This window comes from Galendromus occidentalis, unplaced genomic scaffold, assembly GCF_000255335.2.
Source record: "Galendromus occidentalis unplaced genomic scaffold, Mocc_1.1 scf7180000076381, whole genome shotgun sequence".
Taxonomy (NCBI): Eukaryota; Metazoa; Arthropoda; class Arachnida; order Mesostigmata; family Phytoseiidae; genus Galendromus; species Galendromus occidentalis.
Genome location: NW_003804370.1, coordinates 332,348 through 351,865, shown reverse-complemented (window position 1 = coordinate 351,865; position 19,518 = coordinate 332,348). Strand labels below are relative to the sequence as shown.

At 50.9% G+C, this 19,518-nt stretch overlaps 2 protein-coding genes across 2 annotated transcripts; both read left to right on the top strand.

Annotated features, from left to right (window-relative positions):
* Positions 1–8,599: 8,599 nt before the first annotated feature.
* On the top strand, positions 8,600–15,005 carry LOC100902195 (uncharacterized). The gene is made up of 5 exons (XM_029113167.1): positions 8,600–8,726; positions 12,836–13,380; positions 13,514–13,692; positions 14,172–14,621; positions 14,746–15,005. The coding sequence occupies exons 1-5, from the start codon at positions 8,600–8,602 to the stop codon at positions 14,858–14,860; spliced, it is 1,416 nt and encodes a 471-aa protein (XP_028969000.1). The 3' UTR covers positions 14,861–15,005.
* A 553-nt stretch (positions 15,006–15,558) lies between these two features.
* Positions 15,559–18,532, top strand: Aldh7A1 (aldehyde dehydrogenase 7 family member A1). Its single transcript, XM_003738947.2, has 9 exons — positions 15,559–15,792; positions 16,274–16,514; positions 16,664–16,938; positions 17,016–17,150; positions 17,258–17,437; positions 17,542–17,700; positions 17,788–18,012; positions 18,177–18,269; positions 18,385–18,532. Exons 1-9 carry the CDS (start codon positions 15,610–15,612, stop codon positions 18,502–18,504), a joined length of 1,611 nt encoding a protein of 536 aa, XP_003738995.1. The 5' UTR covers positions 15,559–15,609; the 3' UTR covers positions 18,505–18,532.
* The last annotated feature ends 986 nt before the right edge of the window (positions 18,533–19,518 follow it).

The following is a 19,518-nucleotide window of genomic DNA, read 5'->3' as shown; positions in this document are numbered from 1 at the left end:
TTTTCCCCGAACCGGCGAAGAATGAAAATCAGAGAGAAAACATCTGAGAATATCTCTCTCGTTCTCCCCGTCTGAGAGCTGAAATCGTTCTGCAATCCGACTGGGGACCAGATGGACGGTCCAGTTTTTCTGGAATGCGTTTTGGGTCGGTGAAATTGCCTAATGAAATATGAAAGCCGTCCGGCAGCAGCATTCATAATGAAGTACAACGGTAATGGCGGCATTTGTCGATACATCGAATTCGAGCGCAAGAAGTCTTCGAATCATTCATGCCGAAATATTTACGTTCCGAAAAACGCGACAGGACGCTAAGTGATTGTCGTAGGACTATTCTGATTCCGCACTCCGCCTGCCCGCTTCGCGTCCTCATATGCAAGCATCATGCGATGTTATAAGTCAGTTATTCGATGTTTTGCAATCGCATTGTTGGATGAAGCCGCGAAGATGCTCTCGTCCTGCGGAGGCATGTGCTCGCGTATATGCTCATGGTTCATATACATATATGGTGCTTGTGCTCGTGATGACTCCTGACGGAGTACTCGCTGGGTACTCGCATGACTCGTAGTATTCGGCAGATCCCTCTTATCGTAGACGACTTCATTCCCTCTCCCTTGAATCTCAGACAGAATTAGCGCATTCACCTCGCTGGCGTGTTTATGTTCAGAATCGGCTTCCCATCTGGTCGGAAAAGAGCGCCGTCCAGGGGAAAGACCCTCATGGATCAAATCGAGAAATAGCATTGGTTTCCTCCCCTCCGCGATGAGGTTCACCGTGGGTCCATATGCTGGCCCGATACAGTTCGAACAAAATATCGTCAGCTGTCGTAGAGTCGTTTTCGATGGATGTTTTGATTGCCAAGCAAATATCGGCATCGGTTCAGCTCAATCGGGATCCCGAGCGAGCCAGTCTGGAACGAGGATTGGAAGGGGTCGAACTCAGCAGTATTGGCCGATATGCTCAAACGATATGATCTCGACGCTCAGAAACGATTCTGTGCGACATCTCTTGTAGACCATTGGCTGAAGATTCGTAGAGTAGAAAACGCTCGACTCGCGTCCTGGATTCGGTGATACAGTGAAGCTGATCCATGGTGGTTGAAGGGCGGAGTTTCATCAATACTTGCCCGCGGAACCAAAGGATCCGATCGCGGGCGGGGTAAAGAAAAAAAGCCTTCCTGAGCTTTGAAACATCATCGCACAAAAGCAATCGCTCGAGAAGAAAACCTAAGGGGTGCGTAGGCGCTCTATCAGAGGCTCACGAGAAATTTCGCTGTCACGTTTCTATTCCCTAACATTGTCGGGCCTTCTTCAGTCAGACCACCCGGGCGCACCGAGGGGTTGTGCCGCGGGTGAAGACACAGAAGGATATCAACTGAACAAATTTACTTTCTTCTCGTACGCCTCAAGTTCCTCGGGCATCAATCTTGAGGTGCGCTGTGTTCCCCTTCCGAATTCTCGTACGGGGAACATCGGTCGCTCAGATCCCCGACTTTTCAGTCGTTCCAAGAAGCGAAAACAAATACGGACCGCCAGATCGTTGTGTGGCAATCCGTCCCGCAATAAATACATCTCCATAAAATTAACAGCCACAGAAAGTTAGGAATGAACGATGTTTGCGAGTCGATACAGAAATTCCGTTTCTGGAGACATCCTCCACGACTAGCCTGGTTGATCGGACGTCCGACCGCCGGACAGCGGCGACGGCGTGGCGCCGCCGCTTCGTTCGGCCTTGCTCTCTGTCCGAGAAACGACCGACAATCCATTGTGGGGAAACTCTCCAATGTAGATATAGCGATTATAATTTCGACATCCCTGCCTTCCTGGAAGAGGATCCGGTCTCTCTGGACTCTCCACCGAGGAAGCGAAGCGCATCAGCTTAACTCCCGAGTGGACGATTCCCTCCAAACGTCCACGGGATTTTTCAATGAATTTTCTTTTTCCATTCGCTCAAATGCCGCGCAGACGACGCTTCGGGACGTCGAGTGATCGAATGAGTCTTAGACATTCTCTGATTTTGAGTGACATATCGCCTACGATTCTCGCGTCGAGCCAGTAGACCCAATCCGCAAAACGGCCCAAGCGGACGCCGACATCGAATTCGGCTCAGCAGCCGTTCGAGGAAGGAACACTCATTCAGTGTTTGAAGACTGCAAACGATTGCTTGTCGAAACGCTCCAAACTTCTAACCAATCCGGATTCATCGTCCGTAGAAAGCCATCTTGACAAATCCTCTCAACCAGAGACACCACGCATTTTGTGTGTTTGGTGAAACAGTCGCCGGTGGAATCGAAGGAGCCACATGGGAAAAACTCCAAAACGGAATACGACTTCGCACTTCACTTAAGCTGCTGTTCGTTCTAACCAACGATCACAGCGTAAAACATCTCAACGACGGCGACAAAGATGGCCTCCTTTCGTTTCTGAAGGATGGAGCGGCAATGGTGCTTCCACTGAAATCTGAGGAAATCATCACATGGTATTCCCGCCACGGGAATTGGAGAGGAATTTTCTACACAATCATTATTTCAACGCGATGGACGCCCGATTGAAGCTCCCTTGACGAAGGGTCAGGGCAACGATCCCCCCGCAAGCCGTCCCCCGACAAAAAATCTTAGGACTGCAATTGCGAAGGGGGAAATTCCGGGAAAAAATACGTGAGCAGCAACGAATATCGAAAATTCATTTTGCCACCACCGGTGCCCGGACACAAATCTCGCAATGGGTGGCTCACAGAAAGCCGTGTGAGCCTGCGATAAGCTGAACGCATAATCTCAACAATCCGAGAAGGACAAGGAAGAACGGGAAGGATGACAACAGATGAGCACGTCGCTCGGGAGGAAACCATGCACTCTGCGGGTCTTTCTCTATGAGGTCGCGGAAATCTGTCGGACAAGATTTGTGGGTGTTTTGGTTTCTCGCAGCTCGTGAAACTCTTCATCGATTCGGTCTGATTCGAAACGAAGCCCTGTTGTGCTGATGCCTCGAGTTTTCGAGCGTGGTCGAGCTCTTGATCTCACCAATGTTTTCCAAGAAAACTTTTCTCTCAGTGAGGTTTTTTTCTCAGAGCAAAGTATTGGAAGACAATAATCATTCACGGGGTTAGGAATACGTGGGGTATGTATCGAGAATGTCTATCTGAGAATGGGAACGTGCTCTTTCGGTGGTCGACACAGAGGTGATTCTCATGTCGGAGCGCTCGTCGTCTTGTGAATAAACATGTCGAGAGGGGCCCGCCGCCGTCATCTCCGTGGGACTTCTCTCTCTACCTCTGAGTCTGTTCCAGTTGTAGCGTTCTCCATCTGAACCATTCGAATGATGCTACAGCTGTTCCAGGAAAGATTTTCTGGGCCTCGTCCGGGTCTCACCGTTCTAGACCATGAAACCAGTTGAGTCTGAGTGAGAAACAGCGGTAAACTTCTGTCGCTCGCTATCGTTGAATGCTGCTGACCCTCATCGAATCGAAAGCATTTGCATACTCGGGATAATTCGGCTAGATCCAATGAAAATCGAAACCAACGTTGGGAGAATGAACGTCTCCTCGGAATTTGTTTCTCTTCCCGGCTCGATGTTTTTCTTCGTTTTCCGCTCTTTCCGAACTCAGATGCTCGCGAACGTCTTCAGACCCGCTCAGCTATCATTCCATACGAGGGTAACAGCCATCAACGCTCTCCGAATTCCCCCGTAGTCTGCAATGGAGCAGGACTTGAGCACGGGTGAACACGATGGCGCTCAATCCGCTCACCTCCTTTGTAAGGGTGAGGAACACTCGCGTTGGTTTCGGGAGCGTCAGTCTCGCAACGACACTTCACTCTCGACGAACTGGGATTTAGAAACCCAGTGCGGTCCTTGGATCGATCCCGACGGTATTGGTGTCTGGTCCCATCGGTGACTACTTTAGACATGAACTTCATCGACTCCGGTTTCCGGTTGCTCGCCCCAAACAGATACACCGACCCTTTTTCGACGGAACGATCGATGAATGCTCCGCATGTACGAATTCCCTAATCTCGAACACGATACGATAGATCTAGATTGAACGAAAGCGGAGCCGTTCGGTATTCATTCGATTCTGATTACTCTTAATCGCGAATTGATAATCTGATATCAGAAGCGTAGGCCCGAATGGTCAGCAAGTTCGGGACATGACTGGTTGTTGGAGTCGAAAATACAAGGCCGTAAGAATCGGCCGCTTTCCGTATAGGTGTACTGAACAAGCTCACCGTATGATCTAAATATTTTCTCGATCCGAATGCGAACGCGGTCTTCGTCTTTCAATTAGACGGTTAATCACGTGGCGTGGATCTCTGTGACGAAAACAAAAACGATTGGAGCTCCCCGAATTAGGTACTCACGGATCTCGCGATTCATCGAAGCTAATTCCAGTGCTTTCGCTCAGAAAACGCATCGTAAGCGAGCCGTGCATCCAGCTGTTTTTTGCGGAAAGTGATTGTCATCGCTGGTTGCGCGAATTGCATAAGTGCGCACGGTAACGGCGTTCGCTCTGATGATGCGCTCACTTGCGCTTGGTTCGACTGAGTATTTTGTGATTGTTTCTCAAAGAATAGCTTGGGAAATCATATATCGTCAAGGTTCGCCTTCTGCTCGGCGCATTCGGCAAAGCTTCAGGGAAGCAAAACGGTGTTACGGTCCGAGACGGGTCCGATCAATCGTTCCAAGAGTCTTTGCGAGCCGGTTCGCCGGGCTTAGAGTTCGACAAGGCGGTGTTTACCCTCTAGACTCGGCCATGAGGAGCAATCGCACGCGAGAAATCCGCGGGAAGACTTTCTCATCATGCTCTCTGGAGAGTTTCCGCATCCGATCAGAGGCTCCTCGATTTCGGCATTTCCCAGTGGAGGCGAAGCGAAGGCGCTCCCGCGAAAATTCTCCTCCTCGCCGCTCGAGTATTCCATCGAGCTCCCGAATGAGATCGCTTCGACGTTCGAATAGACTTTGTGTGTGGACAGAGATCACGGCAGAATGTCAAACAAGCGAGCCAAGTGTCTCGTACGGAATGTACTCCGACCATGCGTGGGGTGTTTGTCCACTCCCTTCGAAGGTTTCTGACGGATATTCCGAGCAGATGTAAAACACTCGGGAGCAATGAGAGAGACTCCCTCGGTATTTCGACTGGTCTCCGCTGGTCGCAGCCCTTCATGCGCGAAGAGAGATTCCCGTCCGAATCTGAGGGAAACATCCGTTACCCTCATATTGCCTGATTCTCCAAGTGATGAAGTGTATCGGGACTCATTCCGCGTAATCCTTCGGATTAGGCAGCAGCGACCGTATCCGACAGAGGGTCCACGCAACACGTATCTATCCAGAGGAAGAATTTGTGGGATCCTTCCCGGGGCGCAGCGCTGTTATCAACGATTTCACGACCCTTTCGTGTCAAATGGAATCTATAGCTCCACTTGAGTCTTACATGTTCGTGTAGACCGACCATGTATCGATCGGGAACGATCCGATGCTCCAAGCCGACTCCTCAGGCTCCCCACCAGGTCTTCGCGCTGGCCACCATTAGTTGCCCTCATTTTTGGATTATTATCTGTATCGATCATCAAGGTTCCCAGTTTCCTGTGTGACGCCGGAGCATTCGAAAGTCATCTTCCGAAGTTGTGATCTTCCCATCGACGAGCTGTCATATAAACATATTTTTCTTTTGTGCGCGAAACGTTCATTCGGATCCATCGAAAACGCGTTTCGGTTTCAGACGAGCTCAAGCGCATTGCCCTCAGCGTTCTCGAGTGGAGAGGCTCGCTGGCGAGGGCAATGGACTCTTATAGATCGATTGAAAATTCGTCTCGGAAAAGCGATGTTTGCGGGCTCGAAAAAAAATGCCGGACGCGGTGGAACTTGAAAGAAGCAAATAACTACAACTTGACAACGAATCCTCTGCAAGCGTGGATCGAATCCTCTGATGGTTCGGCGCGGAATGACTTTTGATTCAAGCGATAGATTTTTCCGGGTGCATGGGCGACCTTGAGACGATCACCGCGATGAAGACTGGCTGCGATCCAGTCGGAGTAATCGGTGAATGAATGAGCGGACGCGGCGATCAGAGCCCGCCTACTGAGAAATTCCTCAGATATGCATTCCCGTTAACTATAAATTGGTTTCACATCACATAATGGGCGTTGTTTTGTATGACGACCTCGATGTTATGATCTCTCCCGTCGGGGATTGGAGTCCGGAAGACTTCTGGCCTATTCGGAGACTTTGAGCGACCGTCTCACGATGAGAAACGGCGAGATCTCAAATTAACCAGGATTCCCATTGCAGGCGAAATCTTCTCACCAGTCCGCGCGCACGATGTCGAGCTGTAAGTATGATAGCACTAAGTATGCCCCCCCGTCGATTCACCACGCATCTTTCCCTATGGCCCCAGGCAAACAAACTCAAGTTGTGCTCTCCTGTGGCTTCTGTTTGCCGGCATTCGATTCGGCTCACACATACGTTGCGAATCAGAGACGACCAGTATTCAGCAGAAGCATCTGGATACACCCGACGATCTCAGCAGCGCAGAAAATTTCCAACGTGGAAGAAATTTCGATGACGGAGGCGAGCTTCGAATGAGCGGGAAACGTACGCGACGGGCCGGAAGGTGTGCTTGGGATGATCATTCCACAGAACACCGAATCTGACTCGGCGATGACTCGTCGAGAATCCATCCTAATGGAAAGTCCTGGATGCGCGGTTTCAGAAGTCAAGCCTCCACCATTTTGTTTCTGCGACTTAGGGAACTAACGGGCTCCAGCCGTACCCTCACGAACCCTCTTCTCAATGCTCCGCCGATAGATACGGCTTTTGCAGTTGCAGTGAATGATTTCACCTATTTCAGCAACAACCGTCGCGCGTCATCGGCTATTTCGATAATCGATGCCGACTTCTGCCCGCACTGAATGTTACGTGATTCTCCGGAGCAGGCTGATAGACCAGTGGAAACCTAGTGAATTTTGTTTAGCCGGCATTAAACTCTGGGAATGCTTCTTGTGAGATTGCTCGCCTCGGAAAACTCTCTGCTAGACAGTGATAAGATTAAGATTCGAGAATTCTCACCGGGATGTGTCCTGAATTTTGTGGCTCTTTTTTCGGAAAGGATTCCATCCGACAAGTCCTCGGATTGAATCGTGGTTTGTGAGGCATGATCTTTGTTGGCGTTGATAGCTACGCCATAAGAGTCGTTCTTCGGTAATGCGTACGGACATCCCCTCGCATCCACAGACTTCGGCTCCCAGATATACATCCGATATGAATACAGTCCTCAGTTCCGTACTAAGCCCTTCTTGATCGTCCATCGGCTTCACCGTGATGATGACCTATTGATATGGTGATGAATGAAGTCCTAATTCAGCGGGAAGCATGGCAAATTTCTGGTGCTGAAAGAGTTCTAGCGAACTAGCATCATTTGGTTCGGCGGCGTGAAGGCCGGAGACGTTCTGTTCAGACGGCGTCTAAACAGCCATTGCTCCGAGGGCCGTTCGGGAACTGCTAGCACAATTTAATTACCTACGTCATTGAAGGCCGACCGACGTCGGCTAGTGTTTGTCCCACCCGCGTCATCTCATGGAGACCGTTCGTCGAGTAGGCGTGGACGTGTTTCTCTCAGCTCTAGGCTCCTTCCCTCATCGGGGCGAACGCTTCACTTTCAGGAGCGTAATCAAAGAGAAGAAGATATCTTCTCATGTTGAGCATCCGACCACGGACGTATTCGATTTAAGGGTTCGTTGTGCTCGTCGCTTCCGCTCCTGGAGCTTCTGTTTGGCTGCCTGGAGCGGATTTTCGTTCGCGGACAAAAGAGAAAGTACAGAAGGGGGACAAGCTGTTGCGCGACAGCCGTGAGAATACTTCTGTCTGCCGCCCAACCTTTGTTCTACGTGGACTAAATGAACGAAGTGGATTAAATGAGAGGATTTGAATTTCGCTCTCATCTGCAAAGACTCCTCCACAATCCCTGTCCTGGATCGCAAGCGTTTTTCATTATATTCCCCGGGTAGGGAAAGTCGTTCAATCGATTCCGAAACCCTTGCATCCTTATCCGCAGTGTATTCAAACGATCCGTAGAGTCCTTCCGTTTCCTCCGACGACGCGGATTAATTTTTGTCGCTTCCCGGCTTGGATTCAATGGAGAAAAAGATAAAGCGACCGGCAGGCAAAAGCAGTGCTGTCAGCCAACGTTGTTCCGATCGGGTGTCCCGAGCCTGCTTGGTTGTGGCTTCCGAGAGAATCAGAGTCGTCGGACGATTCAAGTGTGTTAAGGAAGCGGTCGAGACAGGCGGAGACGACCGTCCGTCGACCGATAGCTGGGAGCGAGTGTCTGTGCATCGAGTTTGTCAGGATCGGCAAGCTACCTAGGTAAGCGACGCGCCCTCTTGCGGCCTGAGAATGAACCTCCTTTCTCCTTGGAACCTAGCAGGCGCCTAGACACACACATCATGCAGTCGGCGCCTCCGTCTCACACGCGACTCTAGTAGATATGGAAGGCATACATTCGTTTCGTCAACGTCTTCTCAGTGTTTTCGGGCTTTGAAGTCAGTCGGACTTCAACGACCGTCTCCGCCGGTGATGTTGACGGAGCCGGGCCGGCGCCGCGAAGATAAACGATGCGTCTCACTTCTTGTTGTGTGTTCAGAAAGCGCGCAAAAAAGAAATCCAAATCATCTGATAAAGGAACTAAAGTGAAGAAGTTCGCTCCCGATCACAAGAAGCCGCTAATAGTCGCGGGCAAAGGTGAGCCGAAATATCTGTTTCGTTCCGTGTTCCGATGGAAGTCAACATCGAAGTCCCGCTACGGATTCCGGAGAATGGGTTCCTTATGGTTTTAACGAGCGTCGTACGTGACGAAGTTACGGTGCTTCGCATGCAGTTTCGACCGATTCGATGAGAGGGGTAGTTAGGGAAAGCTTCCTCGCGGAGTCGCTTGCGCGCCTCAGTCGTTCCGCCAGCTGATGAACTATCGGAATGAATCGGAACGCGAGCTGCACCACAATGTTTGCCCCGACCCAACTTTCTGTTTATTAGTTGCCGAGAAAAATGAAATAATGATAATGAAGACCGAATGCGCCTCACCTCAGGCTCGATTTTACCAGGAGGCCGTCAACCGCTCGATGGAGCTTCGGAACCCTTTGTCTACATCCCGGAGCTGGGGCGTATTGGATCTGGTTTTTCGCCGTGTGCGGATCCGACGCAAGCCTTCAGGGGTACATCGGCGCATCTTATCCCGGTGGAAAATGGGATTTCTGTCTCGGAGTAGGACAGTTTCTATTGTTTCGGAAGTTTCTGGCGCTCCACTTGCAACGAAGTAGTCGCTCGAACGCCGATTTCGGTCACGGTCGGCGTCTGAGACTCCGTGTTTCCACAGTTCCTAGGACGTTCTGATGATTGAACCAGGGTTTGAGTTGTCCGCGACGAATCGGCAGGCCTCCTTGGCCTGCGCTCAGCGATCACGGCGAAGCCATTGAGCGAAAAAAGAACAGAAAAAAAGGGGGAAAGGGTTCACGAAACAACTTCAGATGCATGAGTAGTTCGGCGGGGAAGAGACCCAACAAGAACGTCCTCGTTAGAAATAGGGGTATGGAACAATCGTAGCGTTTCCGCATAAAACTCTTTTCTCGGATCCGCTCACCAATAGACCGATTGTCGGAAGCTAATCGCGTTCAGGAGAGAAAAAAAGATATTAACGCGGAAAGTTAGTGTAATCAAGACTCCCCCTTTCATAAAATGGAAGATCCGGCCTGTCGGTATCATATTACGTAAATTGATTAGGTCCGATCCAGAGAAAAACTCGAAGCCCTTCAAGTTTTTAGTTTCTCCGTGATCCGCTCCCGTGATCTGAAACAATATAATAATCAGCTGACTATCGGATGGAGATTTGGAGCCAGTTGAAGTCCGCTGTTTTCTTATGCCACGATTCATCGTCATGTTCAGCAATCGAACTAAACACGCTCCTCCCGTGACTTTCGAATCGTCATGCAGCTCGGGGCTCAATCATCATCCAGATGGCATTGCAGTGCAGCTCCGATTCGAATCGAGCATGGAACGTCGGAAGGCGCAGCCGTCTTGCCTTGATGAAGTAGATGAGCTCCCGAATGAAACCAAGTCGAGAACTCATAGTGCAGTGCGGTGAGAATCGAAAGTGATTTGATCGAGAGTTTCGGGTCGAGTTTCTCGCCTGAACAATCCCGAAAGTCTATTGTTTTTGGCTTGACAGCCATTCTATTTTTCCTTATTCTCCCGTCTCTGCTAAGACGGTCGCGATGTTTTATGGCATGCCACGTATCGAGCGACACTCGAACTCCTCTCTTAGCGCCCAAAGTCGGGAGCAACTCGGGCTTACCATCGACGACAACTGCGAGATAGACCAACTCGTCGGTAGATCTGGATGCCGATCTCCCATTTCAACCTGGTCTTCGCTTCCTCGATCGGCTTCGTATTCTTGAAATTCGAAACCGGGGTGGAAATCCGGGTGGGCCTCTCCGCGAGCAGCGTCGAAGTAGATAAGCCCCGAAGCTGATCGTCAGGTCCTGAGTTTTCCGCACCTACGTGACAGACAAGTTCGGCGGGGTTCGGAAATCCAAGCAGTCGCTGCGGAAGCAGCGACGCACGCCAACGCGACCTGTGAAGGCTGCAGGCAGCCATGCGACTCGCGAAACCTTCTCCCGGTGGAGCTATTGTTGATTTACATGAAATCTCCACATCATCGTGTTGCGCGAGGCTCCGGGGTCGGCATGCGTGTCGTCATTCGGCTGCATCTAGTTATGCGTAACACTAAACTTGAAATCATTGTGAGCACTCACCGAGGCGATCCCCGCTGCTAATCGTTTTATTCAATCGACCGGCGGTTAGTGATCGTTTTCCTCGCGCGTAATCCTCGCGCTCTTAACGGGCAGCAGTTTTTCACGGAACCTCGTTGTCTCGATTACCTGCTTCGATTATTTCATGTTTTCCTGCATCTGTCGGACGGGATCCGTACCGAAGTGGCGTGAAGTCGCTCGATGAAGTAACCGAATTTCTGCGCGCTATCAGGAGCCATGTCGGCAGGATGCGCGTGTGAAGTTCATCAAAACAAACCATAAGTGATCCTATCGGAACATCGCGGTCTGACGTCGGCCGAAGTTTTACAATTTACGATGCATTGTTTGAGGTAACACCTTCGGGAAACCTCCGTAACGGATACGGAATAGCTGAGGTGTCGCTCCGAGCCAGCCAGCCTGCGCGCACAGCGTCCCGGTCTCGATGCTCGATCCGAGGCAACATGATTCCTCCGGAGAAGGCGGCAAGAATCATCAAGTTATCTAACATCGAAAAATATTTTCGAGCCGGGAGACGATCGACTGATCTGGTTGGTTCCGCTTACATGCGTGCTAGAGCGAGCCTCCGGAAATGCTCCTCCCGGAAATCCTCCCGAATGAGGGAGTCTTCTCCTGTTTTCGCTCGGCTTGCTGGGTCAATGAGAGGAAGGTACAAGCGAATCAGCTCCTCCCGACAGAATCTTTAGACGATGGCATTTAGTTGGGGGTGTGGTTCGCTTCAGGAGGTTCCCGAATTCAACTGTCCAATTGGGTTGTTCTCATCGTATTTGTCGACGAAACGCTCTGAAAAACGTTCACTGCCCGAGTCAGCGTACGTTTTCGGAAAAGAAAGCCGTGACTCAGCGAACTCTCTTTCGTTCGAAATGCTCCGAAATTCAACTACAAAAGATCGAAACCTTCTTCGTTGAGCCCGAACGGTCGCTACGAGTGCTGACGTCGATCCCGTTCGGAAAGTGGCGTATCACAAAGTCTGATCGGTGATGTTTTAAATTCGCCGAGAGTTCCAAACTCCTCGCGTTGATTCCATAAGCGATTCTGTCGACGCATTGTCGAACGCAGACCCACTATGAAAGACCTAGAATCAGCCGTGAAACAAATCGAGAACATTTCGGTGCCAAAGGAGATATCTCGAAGCAAAGTGCCGGAGACATCGTAGCATCACGTTCCCGTGGAACTTGTTTCGGAGTGGCCTTGATGCCTCGAGCACAGCATCATCGAGAAAAACCATGTGGAGCGTGGTCCCGCATAACTCTCCACGACCTACATTCCACCAAGTGCAACTATTCTCTCCTTCTCGTGGTCAGAGCGAGAGAATGCCGAGAACGTCAGACGGTCTCAGGACAGTGGACTGTTGCAGAGACAGGTAGCTCAGTCTCTCGGCATGCCGTGAATCGGTCTCGGGAGAGAGACTCCGTGCGTGATTTGGAGCGAGTGGGAAACCTGGCCCGTTCCGTAAAAAGTATCGTGAAGTTTCGTGAAGATGCCGAGTCATCCGATGGAGCGTGCTGCTGCGAGTTCTTGCGACCCTCTCTGAATACAATACTAGATGTGGGATGAAAAAACGGATCTGTCGGCACTGTCAAGAAATCTTTCTCATCAAGCCTGGCAACAAGCGCCGTCTGTGTTTCGAGTGCCTGAGTGAGCAGCGATTTCTCTCGATTTTCATAGGGACATCCACTTCAGCTATCATAGGAGAAGATGCTCCCAAGAGAAAAAGGGAACACGGTGGGCACCACGGAACTCTCTGCCGGAGAACCCCGAATGCTGGTCAGGTTCCTATGTCATAACAAAACCGTGTCCCGAAATTCCGTGATACATGCATTGGCACTCCTTTGTCTATGGCGTTGCAAGGGGCATTCCTTTCACAGAGACTCCCCGTTGGTAGGAGAGTCCCCGAGGAGCGGGGCAGCAGAGCTCGAATCCCCGTTCCTTCGGTGGTAGCCGGCCAGGATACAGCTAAAGAGCGAAATCAGTCTTTATTGTTCAATCGAAGAGGACGAGTTACTACTTTGTTTCCGCAACTTTCAGGCAGCGGCGGCGATGAGGCCGAGGGCGACAGCAGTCACTCATCATGCTCCTTCAATCCGGCAACGGTTTCACATCCGGTGCTCCAAGGCGGAGACTCTTGCTACTCCTCTTCGGCCGCTTCCTCCCCACTGCCACCCCGGTTAGCGGTTCTCAGTCCCGATGCCGGGTACTATTCGCCAGAAACGACGCTCAACCGCTCGGAAACGGGTTTCCAAGAAGGTGACTCGGTGGAATACGTGGAAGCTAAAAGCTACTTCGCACCGAGTTTCATCGCGAAGAGGAGACCGCTGAGTGGCTCGTTACTCTCCTTGACAAACTCTTCGGATCAAAGCGATACTGCCGACATAGATTGGGCTTCGCGACTGAACAACGGATGGCTACTCCCTTTCGATTTTGAAACGCTTCCGCAGAAAATCCCTTTCGGTGCTCAGAGAATTCCGAGTAGTGTTCCCTACAGAGATTTACCGATTGTCAAAGATGAGAAAGCAGTGCGGAGCAGCACCCCCGCAAGCATGGGTCCGTCGATGGTCTACCAGCGTCGGAGGGTAAGTACCGATTGAAACGATGATGAGGGGTGACCGAGTCCGTGGTCTTCTATGCTTGAGTATTCGAGAGTTGGTGATCCCAGACTCGATCTTCCGATGGGAGTGCCGATTTATCCTCATTTTTCGTGACAAGTTGCAGAGATCCCCCTCGATCGATGCGCTGACGAAGTCGAAGGGCTGTCGGCATCGCGACGCTCTCAGTGAATTTCTTGATCTCTACTCGAGTCTCGCTTTGGACGAAGATGAAGACCTTCTGGTGCGAGCGGAGCGGAGGGATCTGCCGGAGGAGTTCCAGAAGCGTTGGAGCTCCAGGTGAGCCTGAAGGGATTCAGATACCTCGAGTGGAGTCTTTTCGCGAAAGCAATGCTACACAGGAAACGTGGACCAACGATCCAACAAATCAATAGTGTTGTTGCTTCTGCCGCAGCTCGGTCGTAGTGCCGCCATTGTCAGCTACGCAGAAACGCCCCGGAAAGCCAGTATCATAAATTCTTTGTCGAAAAAAAACCGATTGCGGCTCGTTCCTCGGGTTGTGCCAGCGATACGCCGGCCCGATTCCGTCAGAGCAGCTTTTTGGATAGCGCGCGGTCTCTCAAGGGATCGCCACGAATATCTGCAATTTCTAGTCCTCTCGAGCGGGATCTCATACGATCGGGAATTCCGAATTTCCTGAATCCCACGCTGGGCTTCTGCGATCGAGATTCCGGAATCCTCTCGGTGGGATCTCTGATAGACAATTCAGGAAAAGGGTCGGCGGAAACCGAAGCTAATGGTTCTTGATACGTTCTCAGGTCCAGCGAGCAGTCGATTTCGCCCTGTGAGTCTCCAAGTAGAAGACGGTCGAGAGCGCCACCAATGAGACGATCAGCCATTCCCGATCGAATCCTAGATGACTTGGCAGTGCGTCGGTTCTCGGCCCAAGAACGCCTTGTTCCGACCGACTACGAGCCGCGCACTCCCGACTCGATCCCCCTGCCGAAAGGCCATAACCTGCCGCAGCAAAGTTACCTCCAATTGAGCACGCTGTACACCCCACCCATGGTGTGTCCTTGCGTGGGGCTGATGAACATCTTCAACGAGCCCGACGTCGAAAAGGATGACGTGCATTATAGGCTCATGAAACAACAACAGTGGAAGCGCCCGGAAGAGCAGCCTCCTATGGGTATCCCGCTCCAGAGCCCGATATCTCAACTCACCAGGAGCCACTACCTGACGGCCAGCAAGAGCGAAATGCGGACAAAGTTCGTTGATGGAATTTTCCCTCGAAGACTATCCTCTTTTCTCTCCCACGGCATCCCCTCAGAGGGCATATGAGCCCCCTCGATATCTCGTCCTGACGCTGTTCTAAAGTATTTTTCATTGCAGGTACAATACTCGGCCGACTTCCACGGCCGATCCGGTTCAGGACGACATGGCTGTCCGCAAGCTTAGGAAAGACACTTTGGACGTTTCGAAGTTTACCCAAGTCACGCGAGTTTGAGCTCAACGTTCGCTTTGATGGTTTGAGAGTTCCTGCATGTGCGAGAATGGATTTGGGTGCATCTTGTGCCATGCTGTACTTTTTTGGTTCAGCAAGAATCATTTATACACATTGTTGAGCAAAGGAATTCGTATTCGGATTCGCCCGAGACGGGATACAAATATTCCCTGTTAAACGTGCCTTCTGTATATATTCACTGCTTCGGCAGGGGAGCGAGTGACTCTGAGTGTGGTGAGTCATTCGCGGCGAAGTCTTCGCCGTGGAAGATGTTGTATTATATGGAATTATGATTGAGGAGAATAATTAAAAGTCCTGGACTTCCACGAAAGCTTTGGTGCTCATTCTTCGTTGACTCACCCCCAAGAATTCATCGATTCAGAAGGAAAGGAGCGGTTGTCCGAGAGGAGAGCAGTTTTCCCGAACACAAGCTCGGAACCTGCTTGGGGGTCGAGTAAAAAGGCAGACTGGAATACGAATTATCGTACCGTCTGAGCTGTTCCTGGGTGCTCGATGGGTATCTCTCAGTCAATATCAATCGCCTCGTGGGATTGAAATTTCATGATCCACGGCCATTCCGGCAATCGTTTCTACAGTCTTGATAGCCGCTCTCTGGCGGTATCAGCGGAACAAATCATATCTAGCGGATCTCATCCCTCTCCAAGCCTGCAGAACGGTCTCTCTCGCTGGCATCTTTCTCCCGGGGCGATTTGAGAGGTGTGTGTTGACTGTGGCCGCGCGGGTAATCCAAGATGCTACGAGCAGTGGCCTCTTCGCGCATGCTCGCGTCTTCCAGCAACATAGTCGCACAGATCAGCCGTCGAGCCATGTCGAGCTTTCTGATTGAAGATCCGAAGTATTCCTTCCTCAAGGATCTAGGCTTGCAGAAGTCGAATCTTGGTGGTTTCAACGGAAAGTGGATCGGCACTGGAAAGGTACGCACTCGCGATTCTCGAAGCCTCAAAAGGACGAAGATAATGTATCGGCAGTCCAGCGTTCGACGATATCATGGAATGAGATCAGATTCGGAAAGTTTTACCGAAATCCACGCTGTCCTTATCTTCATCTGCGGAGACTTTCAGTGCCATCAGCATGATCTCTTATCTCGGTCTGTTCCTGCTCGGTATAAGTTCAAATTATTCCGAAACATCGACTGGCGACGCTCAGTGAAATGTTGTCATACTGGCGGCGCTCCAAAAGGTGTTCTCGGAATGGGTCTCTCGAACCTCAGACGCCAGGTTTACTAGTGAGGTCTGATGATCCATCTCGTTTCCACCATCGTACCTTACTCAGCTGAAACAAACTCACCTAGATTTCAAGCGAAGCCGAACAGAGCTAGGTGCATAAGATCATGGTGCATGTAATCGATGGTTTGAACTCTGAGGAATTCGAATTTCTTCACGTTCCGTTCAACAGTCACTGGTGTCTATCTGCCCCGCGAACAACAAAACGATCGCCGAGGTCTCGACCGTGACCCTCGACGAGTACAACTCGACGGTGCAGGCTAGTGTCGAAGCATGGAACGTGCTCGCAGATTTAACAGCTCCGCAGCGCGGGGAAATCGTTCGACAGATCGGCGAGGCTCTCCGGGAGAAGAAGACTGAGCTTGGCAAACTCATATCTCTGGAAATGGGGAAAATTGTCTCCGAAGGCGAAGGTATCACCTGCTGATTTGAAGATCATTCGATGATTGACGCATGATACCTTACGGGAATGAATTTGATCATAATTTCCAATTTAAATAGAATCAAGGCGGCGGGATGTTTACGATCAGCTAGTAATTTGGGATGATTCCGAAACCCTCAGGTGAAGTTCAGGAATACATCGACGTCTGTGATTACGCCGTGGGTTTGTCTCGGATGCTTGAGGGGAAAACTTTCCCATCTGAAAGACCCGGTCACGTCCTCCTCGAACAGTGGAATCCTCTCGGTGCGATCGGAGTGATATCGGCGTTCAACTTCCCGGTCGCCGTTTACGGCTGGAACAATGCGATCGCCATGGTTTGTGGTAACACGATGCTATGGAAAGGAGCTCCGTCGACTCCACTCTGCAGCGTGGCCGTCACGAAAATCGTTGAGAAAGTAAGTACCGTTAATCGGAGAAGCGTTAGGGAGAAACCCTTCTTCTCATCGGCCTCTTGAAAATCATTTTCTTCAAGGTTCTCGCGGCGAATAATCTTCCGGGTGCAATTTGTTCCCTGGTGACTGGAGCGACCGATATCGGAGAAGCAATGGCTAAAGACGAAAGATTGCCCCTGATTTCATTCACCGGGAGCTGCCAAGCGGGACAGAAGGTACATCGACCGAGCTCGGATGTGGAGATGTGGAGATGCAACAGCCTGGCGATGCATTCCGCTTCCCCCAGGAAGACTTAACAAGGATTCGTGTTCGCGCCTTCAAGGTGGGAACCGTTGTGCAGGAGCGCTTCGGCAAGACGATCCTCGAACTCGGTGGGAACAACGCCATCTTAGTCGACGATACGGCTGACTTGGACATGGTTGTTAGAGCAACCCTCTTCGCTTGCGTAGGAACCGCAGGACAGCGTTGCACAACGACCCGAAGATTGATCGTTCACGAGAAGGTCAGATGGACTCTGGATCCGATGGCTGATGTTAGCGTGGAGAATCGAATTTTTTTTCCTCTCAGAGAGGGAGCTCTGATTACCTGTGATCTTTCGTTCACCAGGTGTATGACCAGGTCGTGAACCGCCTGAACTCGGCCTACGGACTCGTCCGCATTGGGGATCCGATCGAATCCTCGACACTCTGTGGACCTCTACACACACCTCAGGCGGTTGAATCATTCCTCGAATCTGTGACAGAAGCTCAGCGGCAGGGGGGCAAGGTATCCATATAGCTTCCCTCATCTCAACATTCTGCAAGGTTTGGTGTTGGACGAGAATAGAGAATAGAGCCGGAGTCTTCGTTCAAGATTCTGCGAGGCGGGAAGCGGATCCAAGGACCAGGGAACTTCGTAGAACCTACGATCGTCACCGGCCTGAAGCATGATTCCCCGATAGTACACAAAGAGACCTTCGCTCCGATTCTCTACATTCTGAAGTGTTCATCTATCGACGAGGCGATTTCTTGGAATAATGAGGTCAAGCAAGGTCTGAGCAGCTCGCTCTTCACTCAGGATCTCGGGAAGGTTTTTAAGGTTCGCTTCGTGTTTTCCTTTCCTTCTTCTCTTTCTTCTCTATAGCGCGTCTGGGTCGCCACCCATGGGGCTGTAATCTTCGTGGCTCGCGCAAGAACCTGGGAGAGATTCCCGACACTCCGGGGAATTTCGTTTTGAAGTTCTCTTTACTTTTCGGTGAGCAGTGGATCGGACCCAAGGGCTCAGACTGCGGAATCGTGAACGTTAACATTCCGACGAATGGCGCTGAGATCGGCGGAGCATTCGGAGGAAACAAGGTGAAGCTCGAATTTGAGTTTGAAGAGCGCCATTTTCTCCGTGCGGGAGATGGTTGCTTCCCCAATCAGGTTTATGAGGTGTTACTTCCGGACTGAAAATTTTCCTCACGTACAGCACACCGGCTGGGGCCGAGAATCGGGCAGCGATTCGTGGAAACAGTATATGCGTCGTTCGACGTGCACAATCAACTATACCAAGGAACTACCTCTCGCTCAAGGAATCAAGTTTGAATAGATTCTTCCTTCAATAAAGACCGCTGCCATGACTCCGCAACGTCATTTATTCTCAGACCAGTTCATTCATCTTGTTTATGAAAAAAAATGCATTGTACCAATGGATTCCCTCTATTGGGGAGAAACTCTGAGTAGACCGTATTCGACGAACCGACGAGGGTATCGCTTGCGCTCGGGACGCCTCAATCAGAGTCCGAAAGGGAATTTCGTTCTATACAGTCATAATCCGATCAGCCGGGATCTAGAGTTGATAGTTGCGAATGCGAGGATGACACAAATCTCGAAAAAATCCAGAAGAGCTACGATCACTCTCGGCCAGGTATGTAAATGGGATGAGCATGGTGATAATTCGGCCGCGTCCACAGTCCTTGCAGCGCGAGAACTGGTAGTATCTGTGATCCGTAGCCGAGACCAACGACACCTAGGGAGGCAGCTCCCCTCAGAAGCTTTTTTTCGAAAACAGCCTCTGTGAGTCCGACGGCGACGCCAACAAGCACGAGTAGGCTCAGCGAAAACTACAATGAAAAAACGATTACAAATCTACACGGAGCCCCCTAGAGTTCGAGCTGGATTCGGTAAACTCCCGCTCACCTTCATATCTCCACGATCCACTGAGATGGGGGATTGTTGGAAATGTGCCGTTTCTGTGACCAGAAGCTGTTTTATATGGAAACGCAGCCGAGAAAAAGAAGAGAATGGGGAGCGTGACTGGGGCCGGTCACTGGGGCGCTCGCCCCGACCAAATGATATCTCATTGAGCAAGTCTCTTTTCCGCACGGCTTCAGACACCTCGTGTGCGATCGCGGGAACCTCGAGGAGCTTATTAAGAAACCCATGTCAATGTTCGCGGTCGAGACAGCCGTGTCAACAATGAAGAATTCTGATATTCTTTACAGATAAATCGGAAACCAGCGCTTTCCCAGCTTGAAAGGCATGTTAAGTTCCTAGACACCGTTTCAAACCGATGGTTCTAATCCGACACCCGATGCGGATCGATGTCTCAGATTTCAAGGCG

Coding starts and splice junctions, on each gene's coding strand:
- Aldh7A1 (XM_003738947.2), top strand. CDS start 15,610: ATGCTACGAGCAGTGGCCTCTTCGCGCATGCTCGCGTCTTCCAGCAAC. Junction 17,151..17,257: donor GCTGCCAAGCGGGACAGAAG/GTACATCGACCG, acceptor CGCGCCTTCAAG/GTGGGAACCGTTGTGCAGGA. Junction 18,013..18,176: donor ATCTCGGGAAGGTTTTTAAG/GTTCGCTTCGTG, acceptor TTCGGTGAGCAG/TGGATCGGACCCAAGGGCTC.
- LOC100902195 (XM_029113167.1), top strand. CDS start 8,600: ATGCGTCTCACTTCTTGTTGTGTGTTCAGAAAGCGCGCAAAAAAGAAA. Junction 13,381..13,513: donor TGGTCTACCAGCGTCGGAGG/GTAAGTACCGAT, acceptor TTTCGTGACAAG/TTGCAGAGATCCCCCTCGAT. Junction 14,622..14,745: donor AAGAGCGAAATGCGGACAAA/GTTCGTTGATGG, acceptor TTTTCATTGCAG/GTACAATACTCGGCCGACTT.